General features: G+C 41.7%; 1 protein-coding gene across 1 annotated transcript in view; it reads left to right on the top strand.

Annotated features, from left to right (window-relative positions):
• The window catches only part of SLC13A2 (solute carrier family 13 member 2), a 29404-nt gene extending 9307 nt beyond the window's left edge, over nt 1-20097 (top strand). The window contains exons 2-12 of the mRNA XM_072138246.1: nt 734-862; nt 2665-2801; nt 5336-5643; nt 8823-9012; nt 10419-10541; nt 11894-12115; nt 12908-13008; nt 15961-16082; nt 17829-17990; nt 18923-19060; nt 19507-20097. Of these exons, the coding sequence (XP_071994347.1) occupies nt 734-862; nt 2665-2801; nt 5336-5643; nt 8823-9012; nt 10419-10541; nt 11894-12115; nt 12908-13008; nt 15961-16082; nt 17829-17990; nt 18923-19060; nt 19507-19635 (1761 nt within the window). The 3' untranslated portion in view covers nt 19636-20097. The remainder of the gene's footprint in view (nt 1-733; nt 863-2664; nt 2802-5335; nt 5644-8822; nt 9013-10418; nt 10542-11893; nt 12116-12907; nt 13009-15960; nt 16083-17828; nt 17991-18922; nt 19061-19506) is intronic.
• Nucleotides 20098-25285: the final 5188 nt, after the last annotated feature.

Below are 25285 nucleotides of genomic sequence, written 5' to 3' on the forward strand. Positions count from 1 at the left end.
GGGATGCATAGTGTACATTAATGAGCAAAAAAAAATGTCAAGGGGTTTGAATACTTTCTGTACCCACTGTATATTAAGATTTCAGAAACACAAGAAGAAAGGGTCAGGTATCACTCACATTTTCTTCTTCAGAAGCTTAGTGGTTTTACATCTATATTACAGAGGTACAATATGCTTTTCAGTGTCACCTAAACATACAGTGCAGTAAGCAAGACTGTGGGGTCCACAAGATGTTGGTGTCTTTTCCCCGCTCATAGGTCTCACTAGTTTTGCTTTGGCTGCTGGGTGTGGAAGAAATTGAGTGTCTATGAGTGCCCTTGGTGTCTTGTCGCTGATTTGATCTTTATGTAATATGGCGGTGTTACTTTTGTTCATTTGAACTTATAGACGCTTGTTTATAGAAAACTAGACCGCTTACAAGGGATTATAGGGGTGTTACTATACTTTATATTCTACTCTGCATGAATTGCTCTCTTTGGCAGCTAGGGTGTTTTAGGGTGAATATATTACACTAATATATTACAGTCTTTTAGCGCATGTCACACTTTCTAAGTGTATTGTCTGGTCTGTGATGACAATATGCCAAGTTATTGTCCTTTTGTCACTAATTGATATATTGCTGATGATACAGTGTTAAGATTACTTGACTACCCTGAAATGAGGGTGGAAGATAAAATGATGCATTTATTGTTAAGCTTAAACCAGAATTATGTTTCTTTAATTGTTTGTGCAGGAGGCAAGCTGTGGCTATGTGATCATTATAATGGCGCTCTTCTGGTGCACGGAGGCTCTCCCACTTGCTGTCACCGCCCTTTTCCCAGTGGTGCTCTTTCCAATGATGGGTATAATGGATTCAACAGCGGTAAGATAACATTTACAATGCAATATGTATATTTTTAAGGGGCCCTATTCCAAGTCATCAGTCAGTGCTGTATCATATATACCAACTAGGCCTCCTACTATCAGGTGGCCCGCTCTGGGCTAGTGCAGCCAGGGGAGAGTGGGACAGTGGAGAGTCTAATAAGCAAACAGAAAAGTAACACCAAAAACAACAACAGCACCTGAATCTGGGAGAGACACCTATTTAAAGAGGCAAAGGGGGGGATTCGTTATGGCTTCTCTGCAAGTTTTATGGTGGAGAAACCACTTGAATCTCCCCATCCGCACCAATTTTTGCACTCAGCATTCTCAGACGCACATACTACTATGGGCGTGCATGGGTGGGTAAAGGGCATTCCGGGGTGGGCAAGGGGTGTGCCATGAACAAGTGGCCTGTCACATTTACTATTCAGGCGGAGACTAAAACAAAGAACTCTGACAGTCGGAACTGGTAGAGTTTACGCCCATATTCACTAAGAGCCCGAGTCTTTTAATGAATATGAGCGCCGGCAGAGGGATTTTTAAGACTGGTGCCAGTATTAATGAGAACCCCTTAAAGAGATGGAGTTGGTCATATACTGTTGTGGCCAAGGCAAAGTTTACTTGTGTGGCTTACCCCAACCATTGGAAGGTCACACACAAACATATAAATGCACATCTCCAAACAAGATATCACAAAGTTAAATCTGCTTATTTTTGCACCACCCACCTAGGGATTAGTTGAGTCAAGAATAAGGCTACATTCACACGATGTATGCCTGCCGTACCGTAGTACGGTGGGCATACATCGGCGCAGCGGAGAGGAGCAGGGGATGAGCGCAGCTCACCCCGCCCCTTTCCATAGGAAGATACAGCGCACGGCGCCGTATCACGGGGAAAGATAGGACATGTCCTATCTTTTCCCGGGCTACGGAGTGGTACGGTGCCGCACGTGTGCTTCACCGTACCGCTCCCGTACAGGGCTGTGAGCCCACAGAAGTGTATGGGGGACGTATATCGGCCGTATATATGTCGGCCGTATATACATCCCCCATACATGTGTGTGAATGTAGCCTAAGGCTAGTTTTACACAGCAGCATTTTGATGAATATATTGACTGAGATTCATTTATGTGTCTCAGGCTCCGACAATACAGAGCGGATCGCCACTTGTCTTGTGCTGCACCAGATTAATTATTGTGATAAGAAAGCCGGATTGTCGAGTTCTACTTTTAGACCTCCTTTTATCTAGCCTAAACTGTGCGCCACATCTCCTTGAATTTTCTTTTTGACGCATAGGTTAATTTCTTTACGACCACACCCCCTTTCTCTAAAACCACACCCCCATTTATGAGGCCACAACCCCTTTTTAAGACGAAAAATGGTCTAAAAGCCTTCATAAATGTGTCAGAAGAATGGTGCAAAATTTCATTTTCGTGTGCAGAAGCAATCATGAATTCCCCCCATTGTATAGGTATTTGAAAGCCAAGATCAGAATTGGATTCTCAATACAGACAGTTTATAAATCTTTTCCATTATACATTAAATCTGTAGAATCCATTTCTGGTTTTGGCTTACAAATACTGATGCAGATTACTGCCATGTGAAACAGGCTTAAAGGTAAAAAAAAAGACACGTCGGCACTGACATTATTTTATAGTATTTATCAATATTTTTATGGGACCCTTGACAACAAACTTGAATTTGCCCCCGCTTTGCCATAGATGGGTAAAGATTGTCATAATGAAAAAGAAGACTTCTGCTGCAATCTATGTATAAAAATTGCCCTATGTACTTTTTATTTCAGACCTGCAGTCAATATCTAAAGGACACTAACATGTTATTTATCGGAGGGATACTAGTGGCAATCTCTGTTGAAACCTGGAATTTGCACAAGAGGATAGCACTGAGGGTCTTGCTGATTGTTGGAGTCAAACCAGCTCTGTGAGTGTATGTCCTATACAATTTGTCTGTGCAGCTAGGGCACCTAGCTATATTCTTTGGGTTTTATGCAATGTAAGTACTTACAGAACATACACGTACACATACAAAACCCACAATGGTCACAGAAATAACTCGAATCTGACAAAAGTAAAAATAAATTAAACTTCTATGAAAATGAACAAACGAAAGGCAGACTTTAAGCTTTTCACCCATGCTTAACAGAAGTCTTTAAAATATAAAACTCATTAAACAGGAATGATGGTTCCCTTAACTTAATATTTTATTGCAGAACCTTTTGAGGCAATCGTTCCAATCAAACAATATCTGTAATGGTCAATGAAACAGCAGGTATTTTGGGCCACTCCTCATGAGCAAACTTCTCCAGTTGTCTGGGGTTTGAAGGATGGTATGTTTTAGCTGCTTCCAAAGGTGCTCAATAGGATTAGGTCCAGGCTCTTAGAAGGACACTTCACAATAGTCCAATGTTTTCCTCTTAGACATTCCTGGGTGTTTTAAGCTGTGTAATTTGGGTCGTTATCCTGTTACAAGACGCATGACCTGTGACTGAGACCAAACTTTCTGACACATTTCTCTCTAGAATCCCTTGATATTTCCTGAGATATCTTTGTACCCTCCACAGATTCAAGACAGCCTATGCCAGATGCAGCAAAGCAGTCCTTGAACATAACAGCCTCCTACATGTTTCACTATAGGGACAATGTCCTTTTCAAGATATGCTTCATTTTTCCATCTGTGAGTGCAGAGCTGATGTGTCTTGCCAAAAAGTTAGATTTTAGTCTCATCTGTCCATAGAACATTCTCCCACAAGCTTTGTGGCTTGTCAAAAGTCTTGCTTCTTAATGATTTGATTTCAGCAATTGGTTATCTCTCATTAAGACCACTTTGGCTCAAACAATGACAGATTGTGCAATCTGACACTGATGTTTCTTGAGCTTGAAGTTCATCTTTAATTTTTTTTAGAGGTTTTTCTTGGCTCTTTTGTTACCAAATAAATAGTTTCTTTGATTTTTCTCCTGTAGCCATGTCCAGGGAGGTTTGCTACAGTCCCATAGATCTTAGGTTTCTGAAAAATGTGTGCAACTGTAGTCACAGGAACATCAAGCTGCTTGGAGATGGCCTTATAAAATTTACCTTTAAAGGTGTTGGCCACTTTACCTCATGTTTTTTGTAATGTGTGTATATTTATAAGTGTGGGGGGCAGGATTGTAGGTAATTTACCAATTTACATTAATAGTTCAGGAGAGTGAAACCTCCTGTCTTTTACCTCATCAGATGGACATTCCTGTCCATGAAATGGCTGCAGATGGAGGGTCATGTGATTTGTCCATGAACAATCGCCAGTTAAAGATCATATGACCCTCCATCTGTGGCCATTTTATGGACAGAAATCTCAGTAGAGATCAAGCAGCCAACTGCTCTTTAAAAGTGTTGTTGCTTCATGGCGTCTTTCTTCCAAAAGCATTTTAAGACTTGTCTAGTGATGCTGCAGCTTAGCTCTATTAAAGTGCTAAGCTGCAACACAGCACAAATCAATAGGCAGTGTCAGGAACTGGGGTTGCTGGGTGGTTGGCAGTGACACAGACTCTAAGTAAAGCTTGTTCCTTCTTGAATAGATATACTGGTTTGGTTTTAATCATGTCATAAGGCCTGTTGTAGGTCATGCTTGATGTCAAGGGAGCTGCCTTACAAGGGAGCTAAAATAGGCGTGATTCTCCTTATCCCATCCTGGAAAACTTTGCATATTTTCCCAGACAGTCCAAATGTTGAGTTTTATTCACTCCAATGCAGTACAGAGACAAAACATAAAAGACACACCTTCCTGTCTGGGCGCTAACTAAACAGAAATTGGTCTCCTTATCTATAATAACAGATAGTAAAATCAGTCCAAGACTGATCAAACACCCCTCTAGCTTTCCAGCCAAGCTCTGGCATAGTCTGCGTTAACATCAGACTTCCTATGCTTCCCTAATCACAATCCTAGTCACCATGGTTTCCCTAGGTGTGACCACAAGGTGTGGACAGAAGGGGATGGGAATGGCAAGTCCCACTTCTAGCCTACCTGCCATTCCCTAAAAAATCCAGGCCAGTGCATAGCACATAAACAATGCTCTGAAAACATAATTGCTTGCTGAGAAACAACAATCTGGATTTCTTAATCTCAGCCATTTGAGCAATCTGGGTAAGATGTACATCCCTTCCAGTATCTGACCAGTCATCAGCTTACAACAGGTATGGTGAAATTGTTGGAAATCCACATCTTTTTTTTTTTTTTTTTAAATTCTGTACAATGCCTCGAAAAAGATATGTCTTTTCCAATAGAAAATACTTATTAAGATTTTTTTTTTTGCTCCACCAAAGTGAATAGTGTTGCTCTGCAGTACCACAAACAGACAGAGGTCAGGCGTGTAACCATTTAACAAAAAATATTTCTATTATTCTTGTTCAAAAGCTGCTTTCTACAGCAAAACAGGTGTGAATAAGCTTCATATTGTTTCCTAATTTTTTTTTTCTAGATTACTTTTGGGGTTTATGATTGTAACAGCTTTCTTGTCCATGTGGATCAGTAATACTGCTACAACAGCCATGATGATACCAATAGCACAGGCCGTGCTGGATCAACTTTACACCTCTGAGGAAAAATTAAATGAACACGCTGTTGATCTGGCAGAAAAGAGTGACAACCATCCGAATGGAAGTGTTGCCCAGGTCAATGTGGATATCAAAGTAGCCCCTACCAATGAGCCAAACGGAAGCGTAAATCAAGCCTTCGAAATGCAGGAAAAACAATTGACAGATGCAGAGACCATAAAACAGGAAAGAAGTAAGTTTAGAACAAATGTGCTACTCTACATTACAAAAGTCATGACTTCCAAGTGACTTTCACTAATAATGTCATAGTCTGCACTGTAAGCAAGCAGTTCTCTGCGGATACATGATCTATGAAGCCTCATTGGTCTCATTGGTGACACCTGAGTAAATGGCACAAGACTGCTTAGACCAGTAACTTTCTGCAGTGCCAACATGTGTGTGTGTATATATATATATATACAGTATATATATAAATGGAAAGTCCAGAGCAGCACAGCTAGCAATGGGTGCAGTAGCCGATGATCCCTTGGCACGCTTGCCGAATATAAATTGTGAAGAGGCAGCACTCCACGATGTGTTGAAAGGGGTAAAACCTTTATTCCATCAAAAGCAATGTTTCGGTGTAAATCTACACCTGCATACTTGAGAAAGGTGTAGATTTACACCGAAACGTTGCTTCTGATGGAATAAAGGTTTTACCCCTTTCAACACATCCTGGAGTGCTGCCTCTTCACTATATATATATATATATATATATATATATATATATATATATATATATATACAGGCGGTCCCCTACTTAAGAACACTCGACTTACATACAACCCCTAGTTACAAACGGACCTCTGGATATTGGTAATTTATTCTACTTTAGTCCTAGGCTACAATAATCAGCTATAACAGTTATCAGAGGTGTCTGTAATGAAGCTTTAGTGTTAACCCTGGTTCTTATGACAACCCAACATTTTTAAAATCCAATTGTCACAGAGACCAAAAAAGTTCTGTCTGGGATTACAATGATAAAATATACAGTTCCGACTTACATACAAATTCAACTTAAGAACAAACCTCCAGAACCTATCTTGTATGTAACCCGAGGACTGCCTGTATATATATATATATATATATATATATTTACAAGTGGTCGTTCCTCTACTTCAGAACACCCGACATACAGACTGTGTTATGTAAATAAAGAAATTATTATTAATTATTACAGACGACCTCTAGTTGAAAACAGACCTTTGGATTTTGGTAATTTTGTATACTTTAGCCCTAGGCTACAATGATCAGCTGTAACAGTTATCAAAGGTGTCTGCAATTAAGATTTTTTGTTAATGCTGGTTCTTACAACAACCAACATTTGTAAAATTTAAAGGGAACCTGTCACCAGGAACCTTATTTTCACTAAAGACAGTTTGCAGAGCAGAAGGAGGAGCTGTACATGAGCACAAAGGTGGGGGCTGAGGAGTGAGCAGCACAGACAAGTCACATGTTGTTTTTTGAAATGCATCCAAACCAAAGCCCAACCCCTGTGACTACCCTAGGATTTTGTCAGGGTGTAAGGTTAGTTATAACACACAATCATACTGTAATGCAAATGCTTAGAAAAGGCAGAGAGGCATTGTTGCACTGCAGGTGTAATAAGCTTCTGCAACCTGTCTTTAGGGAAAATGAGGTCACTGGTGACAGGTTGCCTTTAATTGTCACAGAGACCAAAACAATTTTGGCTTGGGTAACAATTATAAAATAAACAGTTCCGACTTACATACAATTTCAACTTAAGAACAAACCTACTGGAATAATTTTGTACGTAGCCCAGGGACTACCTGTGTGTGTATATATGTGTATATATATTTATATATATATATATAAATATTATATATATTTGTTTTTAATTCTTGGCAATCTAAATTCCAATTCAAAAACAAAACTATTAAAACTTAAGTTTTAATAAAAACATTTAAAAGTGGAAATCGAAAGTCATATCACAGTATCCAAGATGAGAACAGAACCGATCTTACTAGTTGGGGTAAGCCCTACATCATGTAAATCCTCCTAAATATTTGTAAGCTTTGTTCAGGACTGTGGAAGGATACCCAAAAAAATTTAAGTGACAAAAAATTACAAGCAATTGTGAGCAATAAGGGTAGCAGTCTGCTGATTTATCTATTTTTTCTCCACAATCACTATAAATCCCCAGGGAAGAACCTAAACTCTCTGCTGCCTGAGGGGAACTATGAAACGGTGCTCCCCTCCTTCCAATCCAATAGTAATATGTCATGTTATTTTTATAGTATGTGAGTTCTCCATGCAGTTTCACACTCATGCTGACATCAGGTGTGAAGAGATACTATTTTAATTGTTCAGGTCCTGCTTTGTAGCATGTGACTGTGCCCCTGATGCTGCCCCCACCTTTCTTCAGTTGGTGCTGCCTGAGGCAAGAGGCTCAACATGCCTTATGGATAGTGTCCCTCTGTATATCCCTGGAAGCCTAACTTCAGATCCAAAGCTCTAATCAGCTGCAATCCTGACTAGAACCTGACCCTGTATCAACTAGACTATGAAGCCCTGCCTATCCTTGTATCCCTTCAAAACGCTTGGACCCAACATGCCATATATTGGTTTTTATTGCTCTGAAAACAAATGTTCATTATGAAAAAATCATGGTACAATAGTAATCTGCCCACTGATAACATTCTACAATAGAAACTCAATCAAAAGTTGGAGTGGTAGTGTCCCAATAATAGTGCAAAAGAGAAAATTATGGCCCAGGACTATTACTTTGGCTGCGCCAATTTTTTTGTCTGACTTTGCACTGAATAGAACTTCTTTCGAGCTTGCACATATATTTAAGAAGTGTCTGCGCCAATTTTGTATGGCTGCTGCAGTGTGTCAACAAGACAGAAAAAACCTGCACCTAAAGGGCCGTTACTCCTTAGCCCCAGTCTGCGAGACATTTTATACAGAGACTCAACATAATGTCGCACACTGTATATTAAAAGTGCTCCTAAAAAAGTTGGGTCACGCTTCCGGAGCGCGGCAGATAATTGAAGACTGTGTACCACCTCAATAATCTGGCGCACTCTGCACATTTGTGAAGCAACCTGCACTAAGTGTAGTTTGCACTATTTTTGATAAATCTGGGCCAAAGACAAAATAATGGATACACGACAGACCCGATTATAGTGCATCCCCTTCATATATTCATTCCCGTTTTCTGTTCTTGTAAGGCTGAAGTGATCTTAAATTATTTCGGAAAACTATAGTCAGACAGGATAAGCTCCCACCTCTGGACACTTCTGTATCTTCACCCTGGATCTGTGATAGAAGTTGTGGAAAGGCCTTCTGTGCTAAATCTCCCTTTATTAATACAAAAATGACGTTTGTGAATTAAACTTTGAATTTTAGGTGCTACATTAGTTGAAATTGATCTAAAAGAGGAAAATCAAATGAAGGAGAAGCAAGCTCAGAGGCTACAGAAGCACCTCAAACTGTGTAAAGGAATGAGTCTCTGTGTATGCTATTCTGCCAGCATTGGTGGCATTGCAACGCTGACGGGCACCACACCCAACCTTGTCATGAAAGGACAGATGGACGAGTAGGTACTTGTATTTTCTCAATCAGAACTGAAAAGCATGTCATAAAGATGCTGTCATTATTTATGAATCGAAACAAATGTTTGATTTTTTTTATAGTATATTATTGATGTAACATACTAATAGAATCGGACAGCTGAATGTATGGTTAGGTATTATTTAGCCCATGTTCAATGATGAAAAGAATATTGAGATCTTCATGTGTCCTGTACACTGTGTGCATGCTGTGATACTGGAGTTCTGTGAACACATGCTGGAAAAAAAGCTCACACAAACCTTCGGAGTTCTCTTCATGGGATGATATCTAACACATTCCAGCTTTACAAATCATAGGGGACATATACAAATATAATATTACATTACAGAGTACAAACATTCATATGGAACAATAGGAGTGAGGGCCCTGAGCTTACAGACTATGGAATTGGCTTTTACAAACTCTAGGTGGTCCACAGCACAGCAAAAAGTACTTTAAGCTACTTTCTTAGTCTCTTAGGCTACACTGAAAGGTGTATTTACTGTACCAACCTTCTACATAATACATTCTATATACATTTAAAGAATTAGAGGAATGGTCAGCCATCAGCAGGGGACCTTATACCAAATAAAGATATAGAAGAACCTCACTGGTTATGCAGAGATGGCATCCAATACATACAGTTGATCACTGGAGCCAATCACAGTAGTGATATGGCGTTCGTTAGCCGGCTCTTTCACGTGAAGGACGTGAGTCGGCTCACTAAATCCAGCTCTCAATCGGTTTACCATACCCCCTTTAACCTGATAAAATCAGATTTAAAGTGATGTGGCATGGGGTGACTGGCTGGACTGAGGATAACTTTTATGTATTTAAGAAGCCAGAAGAGCCGGCTCTTCTTAGTGAGTGGAGCCTAATGATCCAGCTGACTTAGAAGGGATGGATTTCCCATGACTAAATCACTGGCCTCAATGGCCACATGAACTTTCAAGCAGGCTGTACAGTGACACCAGCTGCAGCAGCCTCCTCCACACTCATCCAGCTCCCTCCCCACTTCCTCTCATGTGCATTGAGCAGGCAGAGGGGAAGAATATATGAGGAGACTGAGACACAGGCACACACAGGCCGAAGCTACTCCCAAAGACTCCTCACATTCTGCTTTCAGAGAGCCAGGTTTGTCAAATAAAGTTTTATAAACTGGTGGCAGTATTCAGAATGCTGACAAAGGTATTTTTAATATCAGCTTAGCATGGGCTATTGGAACCTGTCACCAGCTAAGAATGACATTCCTGGTGACAGGTTCCCTTTTATAAACAGTGCAGATCACAAGAGCACCATACAATGAAAGAGACCCCAATGGCTTATATCACCAAGATGACCTAATATAATTAATGAATAATGAACTGTCTGTAATCTCTTCCTTTTGTGCAGATTGTTCCCTGACAACAACAATGTAGTAAATTTTGCTTCATGGTTTGGATTTTCCTTCCCTACAATGATTGTGCTACTTGCTCTTTCGTGGATATGGCTACAGATCTTGTTCCTGGGAACCAAGTAAGTTTGGGCTGGTTTTTTTTTTAGTACAGGCGGTCCCTTACTTAAGAACACCCGACTTACAGACGAGTTCTAGTTACCAACGGACCTCTGGGTGTTGGTAATTTACTGTACTTTAGTCCTAGGCTACAATAAACAGCTATAACAGTTATCACAGGTGTCTGCAATTCAGATTTATTGTTAATCCTGGCTCTGATGACAACCCAACATTTTTAAAAATCCAATTGTCATAGAGGCCAAAAAACATTTGTCTTGGGTTACAATTATGAAATATACAGTTCCGACTTACATACAAATTCAACTTAAGAACAAACCTACAGAACCTATCTTGTACGTAACTGCTTGTAATTGCAAGGACTAGAAATAAGGGTATTTTGACCACATCCTAATAGTCCTAATACAGTAATAATAGACAGGACCATATATTTTCTGCTCTTATTAGTACAGTATGGCTGTTACATTACATAACACTTGAGGATCTAAGACATAGAGGAAAGGGGCTGATTTCAGAGTTACACAGCACAGGACAAATGTGTATTTTACCCGTAACATGTAGAGAGGGTTGATGAACCAATTGCTGGACCAAGAGCAGGAAATGTCTATTGACCTGGCAAATCTGCTCTACTCAATTGTTGTGTTGCGTTTGAGAACGCATGTGTTTACGCCCTGTGTGACCGTACCCTTAGAAGTAACCAATAAATTTCAATAAAATGTGAATGCTAAAATTTAGAAATTAAAAAAATAAACAAGCTTTCAATGTCCAAAAGCTTTATTTGCAAAAATTGAAGCATTTAAAGCATGTGAAATAATTCCAATTTACATGCTAAACAGGGTCGAGGAAATAAAACCTTCCTTGGCACCTACCCTGGACCAGGTGCAGATTTTCATCTAAAAAGGCGCAGAAATAAGCAAAAATAGTGATGAAAAGTTGTAAGGAACATCTGGAAAATAAAGATACATAAAGAACTGTACAAGGCGCAGACCAAGGTGCACTTAAAAAACAACAGCAAAAGTCGCAGTGAAGAGTCGCAAAAATGAGACAATTAAACTAGCAGAAATAAACATACATGTCCCCCAATGAATGCAAGTGCCAAGTGCTGTGCTCTCAACTTCCAGACAATCACATAGAATTGAATGGAGCAGCAGAAGCCATGGTCTACCTGCAGCTCCATCAATTTGTGAGAACGGGCCCCTATTCTGCGGATTGCTGGGAGTCTGTTTTCATAGAGGTCAGACCTTTACCTATCAGCCTGTTATCTTTAATTGATGGTACAACCTCTTTCAGGCCAAGAAGCACATGGAGAAATTGATTCTGCCTTATCACATATTTAAAACTCAGTTTTTTTATTTAGATTTAAGAAAAACTTTGGCTGTGGTGCAAAACCTGAACAAAAGGCAAAAGAAAAGCGAGCATACAACGTTATATCTACAGAACACAAGAAGCTCGGGCCAATGACCTTTGCAGAAATCTGTGTTCTGGTTCTGTTCATCCTTCTAGTTCTTCTGTGGTTTACAAGGGACCCAGGTTTCATGCCAGGATGGGCAACTATCAGTTTCAACAAAGGCAACAAAGAGTAAGTATGTGTACAAGCCATCAGATAGGACAACTTTCTCTGCATTGATTTAGAGGCTGTTAATACACATTGACAACCTTCACATAAGATATGCACATTTTTTTTTTAACTTTTTGACTCTTTCTTAACCAGTCACCTTGAGACGTCTGACATGTCTTACAATTTACTTTTGTAGCCTCTTGCTTTAATGTCATATTTGCTTCCTGATTCCCCATCATTTGATCTACAGCTATACCTAATCTCCCCCCTACATCTGAGGAGGAACACCAGACATTAAAACACATCCAGTAGTGGATCCCAATGTGGACGGTCTGGGTGGTTGCACAGGTAGAAGTAACATTGAAATTACCCACCAAGTTTGATACTGATGTAAAGAAATAACGAGGAGAGGAACCTGCGGCCACATACATTTATGCAGACTCTCAACACATGTACTCAAGAGCCCTTCCAGGGCCTTTAAGGGTCTTACAAAGCTACTTTACTTGCAAGAACAGAAATCAGGCACTCCTTTCCCATGAAGCTTGGTTCTGGTACTGCGCCAATGTCAAACTAAGAAGAAAATGTGACTTTAGATAGAACCTTGATCCACCTCTTTACACATCAAAAAAGCTTAAAAGCATTATTGTGGATATAATCAAATTTATTGAAAATCATAGGAGCTGGAAACACAGTCTCAAAACAGTAAAATGTCTTATTAAAACTATTTCATGAAGAAGAAAAGTGTTGCGTTATTCCATTATCGTGTTTGACATAATGCACACAGCCAAATTACATGTTTCGTATGTTTTTCAGGTATGTGACAGATGCCACCGTTGCTGTGTTTGTAGCGCTCATGATGTTTCTATTTCCCGCTGAGTTACCTACGTTTAAGCGCCAGGAACCCAAGGAAGAAGGTAATTCTGATCTCTACTATATCAATTGTGATGAATAGTAGATGGTGGAAATCGGGCTCACACTATGGATAGTCAGGAAGTAGTCAGGATGAAGTTGCTTTTTTTTAATTATTCTTAACTGCATTACACTAGAGCGTGTTTCGGCATGTACAACAACCATTGTAGACCCAGAAATGCGTTGAGGTGTGATCCAAAACACAGCTGATGGCGATCTTGAAGGCGGTTAACAGATTTTAAACGACCCGAAACTGGTTGAGAACAATACAAAAAGTAAAGATTGGAACAAAAATTAGTTCTGTATATGAAAAATATTCTTCTATGGAAATTTACCCAATCGTTAAATTGGCAACACAACTGTGCCTCAAGGCCAGAATTACTGTTAAAGAACAGATACGGGATCTCATAATCACACAAAGATAGTAATAGTGTCAATAAATTGTCTGCTGTTCAAGGTAAAAATACTGTACACTGATTTCCTGACCAAAAAGCTGGCAAGACATTTCCTGGGCAAGACAGATATTATACTGTTAGTTATTTGTGCTAAAAGTTCTAATACATATGTAATAAAAAATAACATTGACACAGAACAATTTTAGATCAAAATTAGATGAAAATTCTAGACTCTTATATAATCTTGGGGTGGTATTCCTTGAGCACAGGTAAGTCCTTATGATTTCCTCACAATAGGGATGAGCGGACCAGAAAGGCAAAGTTCGGGTTGGTACCAAGGTCCCCGGCGTCATTTCAATTGGTTTGGGTGCCATCATTTTGTAAAGAAGCAACTCTCCCCAATGACATCAGGGGGAACGCCTTCTACCCCAAAATGGTAGAGCCCATTGTACTGTCATATTTGTCAGCACCAATTGTGGGTGTTACTGGAGCTGCGGTCCTGGTTCGGGTTCAGTAGTGAAACCCAGGCCCTACCAGGATTTTTAATTTCAGCCAGATCCACTTCTCTGCTAGGTTCACACCAGTTTTTTTTTATCCGCTCAGTGTATTTGCTGGGGAAAGCTTCCAGCATATGTGCTGAACATACCCAAAGACATATCCTGGCAGATGGAGGCATAGTTTTTGCCTTTGTATGCACCGTTTACATTGTATACTGGATGCCAGCTGAGTTTTTTTCCATCCTGCCCCTGATGTATATGCTCAGCGGAGGCCATTGAAACTGAGATGGTTTCCCAGCAATGTCAATTGTCGGTAGAAAAGGGATACTCCACACTTTCAGGGGGGAGGAGTGAGCATTGTCCGCTGACCAATATTCAGGGTATCTCCCAAGTGATGTTAGTGTCTCTATACTGACAATATGTAAGCATACTATAGGATACATCTGTGCACTGCGTTATAAGGACACGGCAGAAATCCTCCCAACGTGTCCTTTGAACGTATGCCACAAAAACCGAGAAGCCAACTCTTATTATGACAGTAAGTAAGTGCCAGATACAATTTTTCACTGGAATCTACTGCACAACATTTGACCCCAAACTTTCTGACTTATATATTCTGAATAATGCTTCTACCTATAACCTTCCCGTGGCTATACATATCTCCAGGGTGTTCAGACAGGGTCGCCTTGAACTATTATTTTACATGTTTTATTGTGTAATATAATCTGTTAAAGTGAATAAACTCTTTGATACAACGATATGCAGAGTAACAGTATCAGATCTTGGCTTTATCTGTGTGATGATTGTACAACACGATAAATTTCAATATCTGCTAACTATATACATTATCTTATCTCGCTACATACACTGATTAACCATAGGTCCCCTTATCTGGCATTTCTTCTGTTGGATCCTCCCATGCTCTGTGTTCTGTATAATGCTTGATATTTCTTAAAGCAGTATACACTTTTCCTGTACTCGTTTACGGGTTCACGGTAGCTCTCCTGGCCATAATCATCCTGATCCTTTTGTAACATCATGGTGTCAGATTCTGTCGAAATGATCAGATAAGGGCTTGTGCAAATAACAGATTTCACCTGACCTGGCAAATTATGTGTTCTTAATAATCACTTATCGTCAGCGCTGATGAATGTTGAAAGACTCTTCTACAACATGAGCCAATAAAGTTATGTCAAACCTGGGCTGATAACAACAATGCTTACTAGTCAAAATCTGACCGTGAAGGGTACTATCTGTCTACAGATGTATAAGCAAGATAAACTTTTCTCTCGAGAATGCAGGAATTATTAAAGAAGCTTTGACCCTGTATTGTAAATGCTGTGGTTAAACACAGGATCTTTGGTCAAAGTTCAGGACTTTTTTTGCAATAAATTCCACCGAAAGAATTCTATTTTTTTCTGTGTTATTGTAATTGTACTAAAGTCCCACAGTTGCGCAATTTTTGGTCCTTTCTAGAGATGAGTAGACCCAAATCTCCTGTTCGGGTTGTGGGTACAACCCCCTGACCAAGACATATTTCAAGGTTGGCGGACGCACAGGCAATCCGGCAAATTGAACCCCCTAACAATCAGCCATGTCTATGATTGGCTCTGGCCAATCATAGCCATGGCTAGTAGTCACGGGTGTCAATTTGCCAGATTGGCTGTACCCCAAACCCGAAAAGGAACATTAGGTTCACTAATCTCTAGTCCCTTCCAGTAAACCATGACAGCACTGGATCAATAACTCATGATGGTCCACTAATGGGCATCAGTCAATCATTTCCATCTTGTGACCTGATCCACAATCTACATTCTGAATGCCCAGTATTAAGTTTAAAAAGACCACAATTATATCTAATATTGTAATCCTAACCACCCACCACCCATTTATCATAAACCATTAAAAAATATCTATATTTGTGATCTATATTTTGGTGGCTCAATGGTTGGCATGGTTGGCATGTAGTCTTGGAAATGTAGATTCAAATGATCAACCATATCATCATTTGGTGCTATTTCTGTTGTGCTGGCCATGAACATGTTTGCTGCTGTTCTTAAACTAGGACAAAAGAGGAAATTTCGCCCACCTCCAGCACTTTTGGATTGGAAGACTGTAAATGAGAAAATGCCATGGAACATTGTTATTCTTTTGGGAGGAGGATTTGCCCTGGCAAAAGGCAGTGAGGTAAGTCACATGTTCACAGTCTAATATAGTATTTAAAATATAACATTGACACAGAACAATTTTTGATCAAAATGAGATGAAAATTCGAGATTCTTATGTGATCTTCGAGTGGTATTCTTTGAGCACAGGTAGGTCCTTATGATTCCCTCACAATAGGGATGAGCGGACCGAAAGTCAAAGTTCATGTTGGTACCAAGGTCCCCGGCGACATTTCAATTGATATGGGTGCCATCATTTTGTAAAGAATCAACACTCCCCAATGACATCAGGGGGAACACCTGCTACCCCAAAATGACGGAGCCCAGTGTACTGTCACATATGTCAGCACCTATCATGAGTGTTACTGGAGCTGCGGTCCTGGTTTGGGTTCGGTAGAGAAACCCAGGCCCGACCAGGATTTTTAATTTCAGCCAGATCCGCTTCTCTGCTAGGTTCACACCTGTTTTTTTATTTTTTTGATCCGCTAAGTGCATTTTCTGGGAAAGCTTCCAGCATATGTGCTGAACATACCCAAAGACATATCCTGGCAGATGGAGGCATAGTTTTTGCCTTTGTATGCACCGTTTACATTGTATACTGGATGCCAGCTGAGTTTTTTCCATCCTGCCCCTGATGTATATGCTCAGCGGGGGCCAATGAAACTGAGATGGTTTCCCAGCAATGTCAATTGTCGGTACAAGGAGGATGCTCTACGCTTTCAGAGGAGAGGAGTGAGCATTGGCCACAGACCACTTGTGCTTTATCCTATGTAGAATTGCTTAGGCTGTCCTGTAGGCTGTCCTACAATCAAAATAAAGCATGGATTAACCAGGGACACTTACTCATTGATCCAGGCAGTGTGACTGTGCTAATCTTCTTATATTTGTTATAAAATTATGTTAATGAGCATGAAAGACTAATATGGAGGTTCCCAGAGTTTCTCCGTATTGCACATTCACAGGCTGTTACACTGTGCAGGAGCACTTCCCCTCCTACTGTGTGCTGAAACTCCCTTTTCTGCAGTGAGATTATATCAGGCAGGGGGAGGGGGGAAGTGATGAGGGAGAGAAGGGGGAGACAGTGTAAAAGCCTATGAATCTGCAGCACTGAGGAGTACTGGGAACCACTCCAGTATAATAGTAAAAGTTGATTTTTGAAGGAAGAAGGCCATGGATAACAAATATAAGACTTAGAAATAGTAGAATGGAACTCAGTATTAGTAAAATACTAATAATACTAATACTAATATTAGTAAAATACCCTTAGTATTTTCTTCCTTCAAGTGACTTTTATTAGTGCATGCTCACATACGGGCAATATAAATGGTGGAGGGAGGACAACAACAATATCTCACATATGTGGCACATGATTACCACAGTCACGGTGCCTGAATCTATGAGTAAGTGCTCCTGGTTTATCCATTCTTGACTCTAAGGCTGCGTTCACACTAACGTGTGCCCACTGTGCCGACGGGCACACGGGCTGCTTACCCCCCCCTCTCCATTGTGATACATGGTGCATGGGGCCGTAATATGGGGAAAGATAGGACATGTCCTATCTTTTCCTGGGTACGGTAGAGTGCTGCATGTGTGCTGCACCGTACCGCTCCGTGCGCCCATTGCCGGCCTATGGGGGGCGTTTATACGGCTGCCGTATTTATGCGTATCCGAATGGTCGTATGAATTTGCCCTAATGGTAGATTTACCTTACGTAGCTGGGTGTTTTAAGGGGAAACTGCCTCATGGATTTATTTTTTATATCTTTAAGGAATCTGGATTATCCCTTTGGCTTGGAGAGAAACTGACACCGTTACAGAGCATACCTCCTGCAGCCATTGCACTAGTCTTATGCTTGCTGGTTGCTACATTTACTGAATGTACCAGTAATGTGGCCACAACAACACTATTCTTACCAATCCTGGCATCCATGGTAAGAGTTCTGCATCAATATACTAAAGAGGACCTGTTATGACATATATTCATTATTGGGATGGCAATCATAGTCAATGACTGTTTACGAAGAATGCAGGCAGACCCCCACCAAATAGGCATATCCTAAAATTTGGAACAACAACCTTAACGACAACAACCTTACTTAAATCTAGGTCCCAAAGAGCAGGACATATCCAATTTAAAGTTGCAGTAAAAAATTGTATTTGTAAATACATTTCCCCATTCTCCAGGCTTTCAACAGTCTGAGGGAATGGCTGAAGTCTAGTCCTATTATATAAAAATAAATGGATCATATAGGAGTCACACTTTTTACAAATAGGAAATCATTTTTTTAGCAGGTTTCCCACACAAATTTCTGGCATATAGTATAAATAAGATTTGCCATAATTTAATTAACAATCAGAGGTTTGACTTCAAATGTCACTGTTCCCTAGAAATTAAAATCATCAAGGTGGCCCCTATCCCTTGTGAAGGATTTTAAATGGTTAGTCTTGAGAATCGAGTATTACACACACAGGCCATTGAGTTTAGTGGTAATTATCCATGTAACCTGTGATGTCTCTACATTATACGTCCAGTTTTGGACTTTCCCACTTTAGAACCAGAGGATTCTACAGTAGGCCCAGACTCTAACACAATACTTGACCTGAAAGGTACAAGAGAAGACAACCCACTTTGAAAGCTACAAGGATCTGTTTCGTAGAGGTTGATGGAGGGTATTTTTTTTTTTGGTGGACCCACACTGATTACAGATGGTGGATGGAGGTCCCACCTGCAGGACTGTCTGACATTACCTCATTACCTCAAAGATCCTCCAAAATTCCATCAGCTAACGTTGCTATTATTCTTCATATTCTTGATTTATTGTGGGACCAGTATCCAATCTAAATATCTTTTTTAATCCTCTAGGCAAAAGCAATACAACTGAACCCATTATACATAATGCTGCCGTGCACTCTGTCGGCCTCACTTGCATTCATGTTACCAGTCGCCACACCACCTAATGCCATTGCCTTTTCATATGGGCATCTCAAGGTTGTTGATATGGTATGTATCTCCTGTCCTGAAGGGATATTCACTAAAGGTTTGCAAGCAGGTCTATGCAGCTGGGAATTCACTGAATGCCTCATAGATTTCCTTTAAGAAAAAATTATTCTAGAAAAATCTACCACCAGTATCAAGGATGTAGACCAAGCACACTTGGCCCCTCTTGCACACCTCAAGCTTCTTATGCCCTTGTTTTCCCCCAAAATAAAGGCTTTAAAAATTATGCAAATGAGCCTGTTGGGCTCTGGGCTCCATAGCTACGAAGAGCCCGGAGCCCCTCAAGCTCATTTATAAAATTTTTAAAATGTTCTATAGTAGATATATAGACCTGGGGTGTTTGTTAGATACACATTGGTAGGTAACCGGTTAATAATCAATAATCGGCGGATAAAAGATACTTTTCTCAATGTTTTATGATGTAGACTTTTCTCTTATCTTCATTGCAGGCAAAATCAGGATTTTTGCTGAATATCTTAGGAGTACTTGTTATTACATTGGCTATTAACAGCTGGGGATTTTATATGTTTGACCTTGGCACTTTTCCTGCTTGGGCAAACAGTACAGGAAAGCCATAGGAATTTTCCACTCGGAGAGAGCAAAGTTGTCGAAAATGGACTCCTGCCCAGGTTGCCATTCTTTCCTGGAGGATCCTGCTTTATTGAGTAATACCATCTTATCAGGACTTCTCTGGACCCTGGACCTACAGAATGGAAACACACCTACAAATGGGCACAGAACACGCCATCTCAGAACCAATTACAGTAATGAGAAAAAGTCTAACGACTTCAAAAGGTTCTCCTAACTCCAAAGGTTCCCCTAACAGGTATTCAGCCGATCTCCAAAGTCTGTGGCTGTGGAGCATGCTAGCAGTGTAGGAGACCATGTAACTGATGTCACCATGAAACACTCTATAAGTGATACATTGTATGAGCATTTGTTTATAAATATAACTTAAAATAAACTTAGACATTTTTACAATTTTGGGGGCTTTTAATGTTTTTTTTACATTTTAAATAAATGCCACCATTTTAAAGGTTGATCTGGTTTGTACTTATGGATGTGTTTACAAGCAGTGTATTCAACACTAGAAGCACTAACAGGGTATAATGTTAAAAATCCACATTTTTAAAATTAGAGGTGAGTGAGTCATCCAAGATTAGATTTGTAGAAGCTTTGTAGAATTTTTCAAAAGTCAGTCTGAACTGATGTTGATCCAATTGTCTGGGAAATTGGTATATAATCTCCTCTAGTCGTCTAAAAAGTAGATTTTTTAAAATAAAAGTTCCTATCTCATATCTTAAATTTTTACAGGTGATTTTTTTACAACCGCCCCACCCCCTCCTTAAAGCACTGTTTACAGTATTGTCAATTTTAGCTAGTGTCATGTTCTAATACCCTATGCTATGATCATTTTAGTACTGAGTCAGTATTCTGAATCATTTCAGTACTATTTATAAGTTTAATTCACATTACCTGGCTCCCTGTCAGCAGCATGTGGGGATTTCCTAGAAGGTTGTGCCTGTGTCTAATCATGCATTCCTCCTCTCCTCCACACCATCCTCCTTCCTCCCCTGCCTGCTCTATGCACATGACAGGAAGTGGGGAGGGAACTGGATGAGTGAGAGGAGACTGACACAGTTACGCAGCCTGCAGCTCACCACATGCTACTGGCATGGAGCCAGGTAATGTAAAATAAACTTATATAAATTGCTGTAATGATTCAGAATGCTGACAAAGGCATTTTAAGAGTCCGCACAGAATAGGCTATTGGAACCCGTCATTGGTTAAGACATTCCTCACGACAGGTTCGCTTTAAGCTCTCGGATGAATGATGGCATTAGCTAGTAGCCATTTTAAGAGATTCATCTGAAGCTAATCAGAAAACATTCTTTATTTAATAGTTATTTTAAAGGATCAATTCAGACAAAAGTACATTATAAAATGATATTACTCCCTGTTACCTTTATGTAGGAGTATTATAAAATTACATAAATCCAAGACCCATGTTGGTGAGAGCCCTGGGTGTTGAGGCCGGTTTGGGCCGGGGTGCGTCTTTCCATTTACTGATAGCATTCAGCAATATATACTGTGTTCTTACCTCCTATTCTAGCTGAACTGATCTTCTGCAGGTGAGATTGAGAAATTGATGTCCATCATTTGTGGAGGAAATTTTGCCCTTCTGGGTTTGTTTATGTAAGGTCAGGTGGGACTAAGGGTAAGTGTGCTCCTAAACCTATCCCCCCAACTGTCCCCAATCAACTTAAAGAAAGAGCAAAAACATAAAATCATAGTCACAACTGGGAGAGTGCACAACCAAAGAATAATCAAACAACAAGACAAATTCACAATAAGATAGTTAGATAGTAGTATAGTACAAAATCAGAAAGAGAAGTTGATGGTTCAGAAACTGAGCAGATGTCAGGTAAGTAGAGTCCAGGTCAAAGAATATAGACACACTGGAAGGTGAAGCAATAGCTGGCAGGGATTTCCAGGTTGAAGGAGGCTTTATACCTGGCTAATGGTCTCTAGGTGAAAGGCAGCTGAGCAAAAGCATTCAACCCTTGTCTACCTCTTAGCCTAGCACAGCATGGCAGCATCCTTCTTCCCTTACAAGGCGACCCAGGCCTGGATGGGTTTTCTCTATGGAACTCCCTGATTAAGTTGTTTTTATCAGCATAACAAAAAATAGCGCAAAAATCTTGTTGCTAGCATGAATAAATTAGGGCCATTAAAAGAACACAGGCAAAAACTTAAAAATTTGTGCCTGGTTGTGATGATGCAAATTACACTCATCCTAAAACAGTTAATGTATTGTTTGATTACATGGGGCACATTGCATGGCAGAGTGATATCTTTAACACCTTAACTCACCATGACGAACCTTTACATCATAGAGTCGTTAAGGATGTGTTACAGGTAGAGATGAGCGAACATACTCGTCCGAGCTTGATGCTCGTTCGAGCATTAGCGTACTCGAAACTGCTCGTTGCTCGGACGAATACTTCGCCCGCTCGAGAAAATGGCAGCTCCCGCCGTTTTGCTTTTTGGCGACCAGAAACAGAGCCAATCACAAGCCAGGAGACTCTGCACTCCACCCAGCATGACGTGGTACCCTTACACGTAGATAGCAGTGGTTGGCTGGCCAGATCAGGTGACCCTGGGATAGACTAGCCGCTGGCCGCGCTGCTCGGATCATTCTGTGTCTGGATGCCGCTAGGGAGAGAGCTGCTGCTGGTCAGGGAAAGCGTTAGGGTGTTCTATTAGAATAGTGTTAGGCAGGAGTGATTCAACAAGAACCCAACAGCCCTTCTTAGGGCTACAATAACGTTATACTTTTTTTTTTTTTGTTTGCTTGTGGCTGGGCTTGCTGGCACTAGTAGTGCAGCTAGTACCATATTGTGAGGAATTTGCAGGGGGACTTGCTACCGTTGTGTTTAGCTCTTAGTGACACACATATCCAGCTCAAACACCAAAGTGGGAAAATTTATTAGGGGTTTGATTTCAATTAGGCACAGTCTGGCAGTTTCTTTTTATTTTACGTTTATTTTTTCATAACTCAGCGTCATCTCATCTGGCATAGCAGTGTGCTTTCATACTTGGCTAGAAAATAGCCAAAGGAGAATCCAAACGGCTTACTTACGCCTACAATAGCGTTATATATATTTTATTTCTGGTTGATCTGCTGGTGGCTGTCCTTGCTGCAGTGCATATACTAGCCAATTGTGAGGAATTTGGAGTGAGACTTGCGACCGCTGTGTTTAGCGCTTAGTGACGCACATATCCATCGCAAAGACCAAAGTGGGAAAATTTATTAGGGGTTGGATTTCAATTAGGCACAGTCTGGCAGTTTCTTTTTATTTTACGTTTATTTTTTCATAACTCAGCGTCATCTCATCTGGCATAGCAGTGTGCTTTCATACTTGGCTAGAAAATAGCCATAGCAATAGGATAGCATTGTTTGGTTTTAAAAACTAAAAAACACAAAAAAAACCTAAAAAACACAAAAAAACACAAAAAAAAGTTAAAAAAAAATTAAAGTTATAACTTTCATTTTCAAAATTTTTAACCCGAGGGCTAGGGGTAGAGGACGAGGGCGGGGACGTGGGCGTCCAACTACTGCAGGGGTCAGAGGCCGTGGTCCTGGGCGGGGTGAGACACCACCTGCTGATGAGGGAGCAGGGGAACGCCGCAGAGCTACACTCCCTAGGTTCATGTCTCAAGTTACTGGGACTCGTGGTAGAGCACTGTTGAGGCCAGAACAGTGCGAACAGGTGATGTCGTGGATTGCCGACAATGCTTCGAGCAATTTGTCCACCAGTCAGTCTTCCACGCAGTCCACCCATGTCACCGAAATCGGCACTCCTCCAGCTCCTGCACCTCAGCCTCCTCCCCCCCAGTCTGCCCCCTCCCAGGAAAATTTGGCATTTCAACTGGCATACTCTGAGGAACTGTTTTCTGGACCCTTCCCACAGTCACAAACCACTTGTCCGGTTGCTGCTGAGCAATTTTCCGATGCCCAGGTTTTCCACCAGTCGCAGTCTGTGGGTGATGATGACCTTCTTGACGTAGTGGAAGAAGTGTGTAAAGAGGTGTCCGACGATGAGGAGACACGGTTGTCAGACAGTGGTGAAGTTGTTGTCAGGGCAGGAAGTCCGAGGGGGGAGCAGACTGAGGGATCGGAGGATGATGAGGTGACAGACCCAAGCTGGGTTGAGAGGCCGGGTGAACACAGTGCTTCTGAGACGGAGGAGAGTCCTCGACCAGAACAGGTTGGAAGAGGCAGTGGTGGGGCCAGACGGAGAGGCAGGGCCAGAGCAGGTGCATCAGCGCCAAATGTGTCACGTAGTGAAGCTCCCGTGGCGAGGGCTCCCGCGGCGAGGGCTAGATTTTCAGAAGTCTGGATGTTCTTTAAGGAAACACCGGATGACCGACGGACTGTGGTGTGCAACCTTTGCCAAACCAGGATCAGCAGGGGTTCCACCACTACTAGCTTAACTACCACCAGTATGCGCAGGCATATGAATGCTAAACACCCCACTCAGTGGCACCAAGCCCGTTCACCTCCGGCCGTGCACACCACTGCTCCTTCCCCTGTGTCAGCTGATAGTTAGCCCCCTGCCCAGGACCCTGGCACAAAAACCCCATCGTCGCCTCCACGATCCTCCACAGCATCCACCAGCGTTCAGCTCTCTATACCCCAGACGCTGGAGCGGAAACGTAAATATAGTGCAACCCACCCGCACGCCCAAGCCCTTAATGTCCACATCTCCACATTGCTTAGCCTGGAGATGCTGCCCTATAGGCTAGTAGAGACCGAGGCCTTTCGCAACCTCATGGCGGCGGCCGCCCCTCGGTATTCGGTCCCCAGCCGCCACTACTTTTCCCGATGTGCTGTCCCAGCCCTGCACCAGCACGTGTCAGACAACATCATCCGTGCCCTGACCAACGCCGTTTCTGACAAGGTCCACCTGACCACGGACACGTGGACGAGTGCTGCCGGGCAGGGCCACTATATATCGCTGACGGCACATTGGGTTAACTTGGTGGAGGCTGGGACCGAGTCTGACCCTGCGGCTGGTCATATACTGCCGACGCCGAGGATTGCGGAGCCTACCTCGGTCCAGGTCTTTCAGGCCTACTATGCCTCCTCCTCCTCCCACCCCTCCTCCACCTCCTCCTCCGAACTACCATCCGTGGGCATGCCGCCATCAGTCGGTAGCTCTAGGCACAGCAGCAGTGCCGTCGCTAAGCGACAGCAGGCGGTGCTCAAACTGCTGAGCCTAGGCGATAAAAGGCACACCGCCCAAGAGCTATTACAGGGCATCACGGCGCAGACTGATCTGTGGCTGGCACCACTGAACCTGAAGCCAGGCATGGTTGTGTGTGACAACGGCCGTAACCTGGTGGCGGCTCTGCAACTCGGCAGACTGACACATGTGTCATGCCTGGCCCATGTGTTAAATCTGATAGTTCAGCGTTTCCTCAAGACATACCCCAATCTGTCTGATTTGCTCACGAAGGTGCGCCGCATCTGTGCGCATTTCAGGAAGTCCAGCACAGATGCTGCCACTCTCAGGGCAGCGCAGCGCCGCCTCCAACTGCCCGCTCACCGACTGTTGTGCGACGTGCCCACGAGGTGGAATTCAACATTAACCATGTTATCCAGAGTTTACCAGCAGCGCAGAGCGATTGTAGACTGCCAGATGTCAACTTCCACCAGAACTG

The sequence above is a fragment of the Engystomops pustulosus genome, chromosome 2, assembly GCF_040894005.1.
Source record: "Engystomops pustulosus chromosome 2, aEngPut4.maternal, whole genome shotgun sequence".
Lineage (NCBI taxonomy): Eukaryota > Metazoa > Chordata > Amphibia > Anura > Leptodactylidae > Engystomops > Engystomops pustulosus.